Genomic DNA, 10,860 nt, shown 5'->3' with positions numbered 1-10,860 from the left:
TTAAAAGGGTGTCCCTGACACCACTTACAATATAAACTATAAAGGCATTACAATAAGTTTACTACACATAAAGGGCCTGATCTAAAGCACCACTAGGTGTCAGTGGTAACACATTAATGACTAGTGCATTACTTCATAACTGAATGGTGGAATCTCTCTGGTGTCTTGTGGGATTCAGTAAGAGTGGGGCATAATACTGAAGTAACATGCACTGGCGCCATTTTAGGGTTAACTAACTAATAACCACTAACTCTCATAACAGAACTAATATACTGAAAAGGCACACCTAAGTGCTATAACAACCTAAATAGTATACATAGGCATACACAAACATAATACACTGGGTGTATAATAACTCCTTTATGTAGCTAAATAACGCCTACGACTGCGACCCGTTGTCCACTAATAACAGACTATGACAGACGGGTCGCGGTTGTTGTTTTTTCAGTCACACTGTGGCAGCAAAATAGATCCATGAAGTGAACATGGATCACTCTCAGCTTGAGTTCTGGTTAAGTAAATGTGAGGATGGCTCACCTAGGGAGCTCTACACTCACAATTACACTTAGTTCAGGACCTGAATGGGCATTCTTATGGAGAACTGAAATGTCTTAGTCAACTAAATTGAGATCAAATTCATCTGAAAGCAGCAGATGTTGTGGCAGCAGTTGACAGGCTTGGGACCGGGCATTCTCACCCAAGCCCCTGACTGACTCATAGTGGCCTTCCCTGCTCAGGACGACATCATGACAGGTATGTGAGCATTTACAGTAGAAGCTGGTTCCTTAATTCTTCTAATAACAAAACAATAGAGACAGTGTTCCTTTTCGTAATACTGAACATGGTTTCAATACATTTTCAACATAATTCACAGCTGGTATTAAATTAAATCTCAAATTCTAGTGTAATATGATGTAGTTATAATTTGAAGGTAGACTCTTATTAACAGTTCTATCGCCCCTGTGACAGTAGTGGTGAGCAGTGTCTATGTTGAACATTACAACCTCGCCCATACCTACAGCACAGTGGCCCATTACCACAGTGGCCCCACCCTCCATATACATCACACAACGTAGCTACATTTTTATGTTTATATGTCCATCTTTCAGGGAACTTGATAATTTGTGTGTAGAAGTGGAATTGTATGATGGTGTTAAAGAGTCATCTAACTGTCTGTCCCCAGGTTTCAATCCTCTAATCCTGGTTGCTACAGCGGGTCGTGTTGAGGTGATGATCCTGCTGGATAAAGGAGGGGACATCGAAGCCCAGTCTGTGAGAATCCAGTCTGAGACAACCAAAAACACAATATTGTTTATCTGGACAATATTGCAAAACATGTTGATACTCTCAGTATCACTGAATGTCTTACATGTGTTGACTTACACTGCTTTTTAAATTCCTTTGCATGGATGGGTGAGCTAGATGGATGCCACACCATTAACTCTATCTGAACTGCTGCAGGTAGCTGCAGATATGGTCCATGTTATGTCTACAACCATCTCCACACTGACAGGAAAAGACACAAAGGGCTGTGAAGGGTCCTGCCCAACCCAAATGTTTCAAATGGCATAATTATATAAGAGGCTGTCTGTTTGAACCAGTGTTTATCAAACAGAAACCACCAGAACGCTATTACTCACAAGATAGACTAAAAACAGTGAATAAAGTGATTGTTTGATTGAAACTGTTTTATCATAAATGAATTATTAATTACATGTTGACTACATATTTTGTTACCCTTTCCTGATATGATTTTATAAATCCTGACTGCAGTCTCTAGGTTAGTCTTGTCTGGCACAAACACTTGTAGCTGAATGTATTACTAATGCTGCCCCAAAAACATTGCCATTCCCATGCTGTTTCATTATGTGTATCTCAATAATTATTTACAGAAATGTCTGTATGCTGCATTGTGGTATTTGTTTCTGTGTTGACAGTGGCAATGGTCAAAATAACAAGCATTACAAATCTATTTATACATTTGATTTCTTTGATTTTGGAGTAGGTACCAGTTCCCACATCATACTGTAAGTTGTGTACTCTGCAGGGTTCTCTCTATATAATATTACTTGTTGATGAAGAGGAAATCATATGATGTATAATATATATACACTGGCAAGAAAAAGTATGTGTACCCTTTGGAATTACCTGGATTTCTCCATAAATTGGTCATAACGTTTTATCTGATTTTCATTTAAATCACAACAATAGACAAACACATTCTGCTTAAACTAATAACACACAAACAATTATATGTTTTCATGTCTTTATTGAACACACCGTGTAAACATTCACAGTGAACGGTGAAAAAATAATGTGAACACTTGAATTTAATAACGGGCAGCGATAACCTCAACCAAACTTTTTCTGTAGTTGCATATCAGACCTGCACAACGGTCAGGAGGAATTTTGGACCATTCCTCTTTACAAACTGTTTCAGTTCAGCAATATTCTTGGGATGTCTGGTGTGAACCGCTCTCTGGGTCATGCCACAACATCTCAATCGGTTTGAGGTCAGGACTCTGACTGGGCCACTCCAGAAGGCGTATTTTCTTCTGTTGAAGCCATTCTGTTATTGATTTACTTCTGTGTTTTGGGTCGTTATCCTGTTGCATCACCCAACTTCTGTTGAGCTTCAATTAGCGGACAGATAGCCTTACATTCTCCTACAAAATGTCTTGATAAACATGGGAATTCATTTTTCCATTGCCTATAGCAAGCTGTCCAGGCCCTAAGGCATCAAAGCAGCCCCAAACCATGATGCTCCCTCCACCATATTTTACAGTTCAGGTGAGGTTTTTATGTTGGTGTGCTGTGCCTTTTTCTCTCCACACATAGTGTTGTGTGTTCCTTGCAAACAACTCAACTATAGTTTCATCCGTCCACAGAATATTTAGCCAGGTGCTGTTTTGCGAACTTTTTTGGACAACAGTGGCTTCTTCTGTGGTGTCCTCCTATAAACACCATTCTTGTTTCGTCGCAGGTTTAAACAAGCGCATGGGGCGTTGTGCCTATTAATACAGTACAGATCTGGTGGGAGCTCACACTGTTTCACCCAGGGAAGAAGATGAGACTGGAATAATTTTGTGGAATTCATTTCAGACAATGTAAAGGTAGAGTCAGCGACATGACATAGATGCATCCGTACTGGTCAGAGGCAACATGAGTTGGGCTAACACAAACAAATGGGTAGGTTAAAATTTCTTTAGGATCGGTGGGTTCCCTGCAGGATGGTTGAGCTAACGTTGTATTAGCATGAGGTTGTAAGGAACAAGGACAGACATATCTGATATTGGCAGAGAGCTTAAATTCTTGTTAATCTAACTGCACTGTCCAATTTACAGTAGCTATTACAAATCAAATCAAATCAAATTTTATTTGTCACATAAACATGGTTAGCAGATGTTAATGCGAGTGTAGCGAAATGCTTGTGCTTCTAGTTCCGACAATGCAGTAATAACCAACAAGTAATCTAGCTAACAATTCCAAAACTACTACCTTATAGACACAAGTGTAAGGGGATAAGAATATGTACATAAAGATATATGAGTGAGTGATGGTACAGAGCGGCATAGGCAAGATACAGTAGATGGTATTGAGTGCAGTATATACATTTGAGATGAGTATGTAAACAAAGTGGCATAGTTAAAGTGGCTAGTGATACATGTTTTACATAAAGATGCAGTAGATGATATAGAGTACAGTATATACATATACATATGAGATGAATAATGTAGGGTATGTAAACATTATATTAGGTAGCATTGTTTAAAGTGGCTAGTGATATATTTTACATCATTTCCCATCAATTCCCATTATTAAAGTGGCTGGAGTTGAGTCAGTGTGTTGGCAGCAGCCACTCAATGTTAGTGATGGCTGTTTAACAGTCTGATGGCCATGAGATAGAAGCTGTTTTTCAGTCTCTCGGTCCCAGCTTTGATGCACCTGTACTGACCTCGCCTTCTGGATGATAGCGGGGTGAACAGGCAGTGGCTCGGGTGGTTGTTGTCCTTGATGATCTTTATGGCCTTCCTGTGACATCGGGTGGTGTAGGTGTCCTGGAGGGCAGGTAGTTTGCCCCCGGTGATGCGTTGTGCAGACCTCACTACCCTCTGGAGAGCCTTACGGTTGTGGGCGGAGCAGTTGCCGTACCAGGCGGTGATACAGCCCGACAGGATGCTCTCGATTGTGCATCTGTAGAAGTTTGTGAGTGCTTTTGGTGACAAGCCAAATTTCTTCAGCCTCCTGAGGTTGAAGAGGCGCTGCTGCGCCTTCTTCATGATGCTGTCTGTGTGGGTGGACCAATTCAGTTTGTCTGTGATGTGTACGCCGAGGAACTTAAAACTTACTACCCTCTCCACTACTGTTCCATCAATGTGGATAGGGGGGTGTTCCCTCTGCTGTTTCCTGAAGTCCACAATCATCTCCATAGTTTTGTTGGCGTTGAGTGTGAGGTTATTTTCCTGACACCACACTCCGAGGGCCCTCACCTCCTCCCTGTAGGCCATCTCGTCGTTGTTGGTAATCAAGCCTACCACTGTTGTGTCGTCCGCAAACTTGATGATTGAGTTGGAGGCGTGCGTGGCCACGCAGTCGTGGGTGAACAGGGAGTACAGGAGAGGGCTCAGAACGCACCCTTGTGGGGCCCCAGTGTTGAGGATCAGCGGGGTGGAAATGTTGTTGCCTACCCTCACCACCTGGGGGCGGCCCGTCAGGAAGTCCAGTACCCAGTTGCACAGGGCGGGGTGGAGACCCAGGGTCTCGAGCTTGATGACGAGCTTGGAGGGCACTATGGTGTTAAATGCCGAGCTGTAGTCGATGAACAGCATTCTCACATAGGTATTCCTCTTGTCCAGATGGGTTAGGGCAGTGTGCAGTGTGGTTGAGATTGCATCGTCTGTGGACCTATTTGGGCGGTAAGCAAATTGGAGTGGGTCTAGGGTGTCAAGTAGGGTGGAGGTGATATGGTCTTTGACTAGTCTCTCAAAGCACTTCATGATGACGGAAGTGAGTGCTACGGGGCGGTAGTCGTTTAGCTCAGTTACCTTAGCTTTCTTGGGAACAGGAACAATGGTGGCCCTCTTGAAGCATGTGGGAACAACAGACTGGGATAGGGATTGATTGAATATGTCCGTAAACACACCAGCCAGCTGGTCTGCACATGCTCTGAGGGCGCGGCTGGGGATGCCGTCTGTTTTCCTCACGTCGGCTGCAGTGAAGGAGAGTCCGCATGTTTTAGTTGCGGGCCGTGTCAGTGGCACTGTATTGTCCTCAAAGCGGGCAAAAAAGTTATTTAGTCTGCCTGGGAGCAAGACATCCTGGTCCGTGACTGGGCTGGTTTTCTGTTTGTAATCCGTGATTGACTGTAGACCCTGCCACATACCTCTTGTGTCTGAGCCGTTGAATTGAGATTCTACTTTGTCTCTATACTGAAGCTTGTTTGATTGCCTTGCGGAGGGAATAGTTACACTGTTTGTATTAGGTCATGTTTCCGGTCACCTTGCCCTGATTAAAAGCAGTGGTTCGGGCTTTCAGTTTCACGCGAATGCTGCCATCAATCCACGGTTTCTGGTTTGGGAATGTTTTAATCGTTGCTATGGGAACGACATCTTCAACGCATGTTCTAATGAACTCGCTCACCGACTCAGCGTATTCGTCAATGTTGTTGTCTGACGCAATACGAAACATATCCCAGTCCACGTGATGGAAGCAGTCTTGAAGTGTGGAATCAGATTGGTCGGACCAGCGTTGAACAGATCTCAGCACGGAAGCTTCTTGTTTTAGTTTCTGTCTGTAGGCAGGGATCAACAAAATGGAGTCGTGGTCAGCTTTTCCGAAAGGAGGGCGGGGCAGGGCCTTATATGCGTCGCGGAAGTTAGAATAGCAGTGATCCAAGGTTTTTCCTGCCCTGGTTGCGCAATCGATATGCTGATAAAATTTAGGGAGTCTTGTATGCTGATAAAATTTAGGGAGTCTTGTACAATGAAAGAATACCATGCTATTGTTTGAAGAGAGTACACAGTTTTGAACATGAAGTTATTAATCAACAAATTAGGCACATTTAGACAGTCTTGATACATTTGAACAGAAATGCAATGGTTCATTGGATCAGTCTAAAACTTTACACATACAATACTGCCATCTAGTTGCCAAAATCTAATTTGCAGCTGGAATAAGACATGGCCTTTCTCTTACATTTAAAATATGATTGTACATTTTTCTTTTCTTTGTATTATCTTTAACCAGATCTAATGTGTTATATTCTCCTACGTTCCTTTCACATTTCCACAAACTTCAGTGTTTCCTTTCAAATGGTACCAAGAAAATGCATGTCCTTGCTTCAGGGCCTGAGCTACAGGCAGTTAGATTTGAGTATGTCATTTTAGGCGAAAATGGGGGAAAAAAGGGTCCGATCCATAAGAGGTTAACTGTGCCAGTTGCTGGATGCAACTCTGTATTGGATGTAACTCTGAGCTGGATGCTATACAGGATATCGTATCCAACTCAGGGTTACAGTTAGTATTGTATTTTTAGCCACATAATTGTCTTTCGGTTTCTTTAATTTTCATTCCGCACAGTAGGTGGCGGCATAAATAACTTTTGGATGTAGTCTTTCCGTACAACTCCAACGAAGAAGATCGTAGTCTACTATCAAATACTCACAATCGCTCTCTTTCCAACAACGAGCGAGTGGGTCACAAGTACGTTGATATATACAAACCGCCGAGTTGCAGACAGATATATGATACGTGGCAAAAATAATATTGACGACGTTTGTCTGTGTGTTCAATATACTGCTGTCAGGCGCGAAACCCCCAAATTCTGTTTGAGAGCTGTTTTTGAGGAGGAACAATCTGCGCGTAATATCACAGCGGAGTCATCTTCGTTTGGACGCTGGGACTTGGAGAAATGGCAAAACGAAACACTTTATTTATCAGAATTGTGGAGGGGAAAAATTTGCCAATTAAGGACATGTAAGTACTGTTACTGTACATGTTTTACTCTTCGTTTTTTGTTCACCGATTTACCAGACTTTGCTTAGGATAGGACTTAATTGATAGGCTTTTGCTCCTCATTTGTATTTGATATTTAAATGTGAATTGAATCAACTACTTTAGGGTATTTCAATGATAAACTGAACCAACCTTTTGATGCTGTAAAAAAAAACGCTGGTATATTTTCATTGTTGGCAAATGGGTTCATTGTGTTGTTATTTCCTCAAACACGTATCATTGATTTGGTAAATATATGATTATAATACAAAACACATCAAATTAAACATCCCTGGATAATGAATATGAACTATGCGGTATGTCAATCAACAATCACATCAAACAGAGCCTACTCTACCATGACAACATGACTTCAAAGGAAAGCCATTCTTAGAAAAATAAATTATATAGATAATGGGCAATAATATGGAGTTGGTCCCCCCCTTTTGCTGCTATGACAGCGTCCACTTTTCTGGGAAGGCTTTCCACTAGATGTTGGAACATTGCTGCAGGGACTTGCTTCCATTCAGTTACAAGAGCTTGAGTGAGGTTGGGCACTGATGTTTGGCGATTAGGCCTGGCTTGCAGTCGGTGTTCCAATTCATTCCAAAGGTGTTCGATGGGATTGAAACAGGAAAGGTCCTTCCCCAAACTGTTGCCACAAAGTTGTATGTACAGAATCGTCTAGAATGTCATTGTATGCTGTAGTTTAAAGATTTCCCTTCACTGGAACTAAGGGGCCTAGCCCGACTCATGAAAAACGGCCCCAGATCATTGTTCCTCCTCCACCAAACTTTACAGTTGGCACTATGCATTCGGGCAGGTAGCTTTCTCCTGGCATCCGCCAAACCCAGATTCGTCCATCTGACTGCGAGATGGTGAAGTGTGGTTCACCACTGCAGAGAACGTGTTTCCACTTCTCCAGAGTCCAATAGTGTAGTATATCATCTCTCATCACTCTCCACATCTCTTATCTGTTTACAGAATTCCATGCTTTGGATAGAAACAAGCAGACTCTGAAGCTGAACTAAACATAGGTTGACAGTGCATTGGACAATTGAAAAAACAGAAGCATCTCCCACTCAGCTCACTGCTAATTGGCAAACGAAGCTGTTGCTCTGTGCTCCCCTGATTTACAATACTTCGCTCCACATCTTCCTTTACTCTGAGATATATATATATATAGCCAAGTTATCATCACTCATTATGTATTTATTATTACATGTTTTACTTTTCTATTATTTCTCTATTTACTTTTTCTCTCTGCATTGTTGGGATTTGATATCAACTCTGCTTTTCCATTGCAAGTACTCTAAACATTCTTGCCGCCTCTGAAAATCCTCCCAACTGTCATTCATTTATACTCCAATATGACCTGCTCCAAATGCTACCCTATTCCCTATGTAGTGCACTACTTTTGAATGGAGCTCTAGTAAAAAAGTGGTACACTACATAGATAATAGTGCCATTTGGGACAGAACCATGGTTGTGGTCTAACCCAATAATGGACTAAAGGAGCCTAATGTTGCTCCTTATAGTCCTAGGACCTTACATGTTCTGTTTAAAGGTAAATTGTCTTTGGAAGCCGAAACAGCCAAATAATCTAAACTTGAATCGATTATCAAATGCGGTATGATTCTAGAAACATGAATCCCTCTACTTTATCACATCAGAGAAATAATTTAAAAAATACAAAATATACAGTCACTGTTTTAAAACACTTACAGCCGACAATATTTTTCAGTGACAACACGTTTGTGGCGCCCGTCTTACGTTTACACACAGTTGATAGGAGACGCAGATAGCTAATTAGCACAGGTAGTCGACTCTGTCTTCCGTCTATTTTACGTAAACGCGCAGTAACATGGAGATATAGCCGTGTGGGAACACTAACCCTATAAAGGTGTGTATCAATTAGGGATGCATGATATCGGTGAACATATCGGAATCGGCCAATATTAGCTTCAAATGCCAACATCGGTATCAGCCCGATATCTGTCTAGTTTAACGCCGATGTGCAAAACCGATGTCAAAGCTTGACGTGCATACTTATATGACGCCACGTAAAATTTTGCGCTACACTGGCAACACCGCATTCCTAACCTAGCCCACAATGTCTGCTGTGTGGATCGAGCAGTCATCTGAAAGAGTAAGAGAATTTCAGCGAGACAACTCAGGCGAAATCGATTTAAAGCCAAGATAATGGAATTATTAAATTCCACCATAATTGCAAATAAATTCATTAAAATTCCTACAATGTGATTTTCTGGATTTTTGTTTTCTCATTTTGTCTGTCATAGTTGAAGTGTACCTATGATGAAAATTACAGGCCTCATCTTTTTAAGTGGGAGAACTTGCACAATTGGTGGCTGACTAAATACTTTTTTGCCCCACTGTATTTAGCTAGCTAACTATAGCTACTGAAACAGATTGTCGTTCTCTGTTTTTGAGGAAGAACATTGTTTGCATCCATGAGTTAGCTAGCTTTTTTTAATGACCAGCACTGCAGCTGCTCGAGACAACTTTACCAGCATCATAGCATACATATCATTGTAACATATGAAATACGAGTGATAGTGTAATCAATGTGTAATAACTAGGTAAAAAATGTATGAACGTGTTAAATTATTATGTGACGTGCAGTCATATTCAGGTCCTGATTGGTCAACAAGCTTATTTGACACGTCAAATAGTGTTATTTGTATATATTTTTTTACACGGAAGGACCCAAACGGCGTTCCATAGCAATCCTGGTTGAGAATGAAATGACGGAACCAATGAACAACGAAACCGCAGAGCAAAATAACTTTTTGGTGTGTGTGAACTTTATTTAACTAGGCAAGTCAGTTGACAACGAATTCTTATTACAATGACGGCCAAACCTGGACAACGCTGGACCAATTGTGCGCCGCCCTATGGGACTCCAATCATGGCTGGATGTGATACAGCCTGGATTCGAACCAGGGACTTTAGTTTCGCCTCTTGCACGGAGATGCAGTGCCTTAGACCGCTGCGTCCATGTGTGCGTTAACTATTTAACTGTACTAGAATGCTTAAAAGGACGCTAAAATGTTAATTATTGGTATCATGTTTGTTTTTTTGCAAGGAAAATATTGGATATCGGTATTGGCCAAAAATGTCATCGGTACATCACTATTATCAATTTGAACCTTTTTTTGTTTTTAGAAAAAAAACATTCTCACTGATATGAAAGATACGGTCCTTATGCTTCCAAAACTGTACTGCAAGTGATGTGTGTTAAAGTTCAGACCTAGCGTTGGGACACTTAACAAAACTCCCCCATACAAGAGACCTTTGTCCAATGTCTCGTGTAATGTAACTGAACTGAGAGCCATGATAAAGGGCTAGGTTTATGATGGAAAGACTGGTATCATGATGCAGGAATGTGAGAAAATATATGTGAGAATGATTTATCCAGGTATTCCACAGGAGATTTTTTGCTTTGTTATAGTGTGACCTTTCTGGTGCTGTGTTGATGGAAAGACTGGTATTTCATACTAATTAATTGTGAAATCGGCCAACCGGAATTCTTTCAGAATGGCACTTTAATATGCTAATTATGTCCTTTTCTTCACTGGTGGTAAGCACCGGTTCACTAGCTGCTGTGTCTAGTATGTACACTAAATTAACTTTATTGTTAACACCTTCCCAGAGGATTGGAGACTTGCATTAGCTCTGCTTAGACAGCTGTGGTGTCAAGTATGTACACTGACTCCATTTTAACACTTTTAACACCCGTGCTGTACATGGGTGGTTTGGTGAACAACACTTGTGGAATGAGTAGCATTCCCCCGAGACCTGGAGACTTGCATTAGCTCCCTGAACTAATGCCCAGGCTTTAACTCTG

General features: G+C 41.4%; 1 protein-coding gene across 3 annotated transcripts in view; it reads left to right on the top strand.

Moving 5' to 3' along the window:
- Window positions 1-6,631: 6,631 nt before the first annotated feature.
- rasa4 (RAS p21 protein activator 4) overlaps window positions 6,632-10,860 on the top strand; it is a 71,431-nt gene continuing 67,202 nt past the window's right edge. For all 3 annotated transcript variants that reach the window (XM_029671553.2, XM_029671552.2, XM_065023803.1), the window contains exon 1: window positions 6,632-6,974. In XM_029671553.2, coding sequence (XP_029527413.1) covers window positions 6,910-6,974 — 65 coding nt within the window. In that variant the 5' untranslated portion in view covers window positions 6,632-6,909. The remainder of the gene's footprint in view (window positions 6,975-10,860) is intronic.

This window comes from Oncorhynchus nerka, linkage group LG10 (assembly GCF_034236695.1).
Source record: "Oncorhynchus nerka isolate Pitt River linkage group LG10, Oner_Uvic_2.0, whole genome shotgun sequence".
In the NCBI taxonomy this organism is placed as follows: domain Eukaryota; kingdom Metazoa; phylum Chordata; class Actinopteri; order Salmoniformes; family Salmonidae; genus Oncorhynchus; species Oncorhynchus nerka.
The sequence above is the reverse complement of the archived record's forward strand: the minus strand, read 5'-3'. Positions and strand labels throughout refer to the sequence as shown.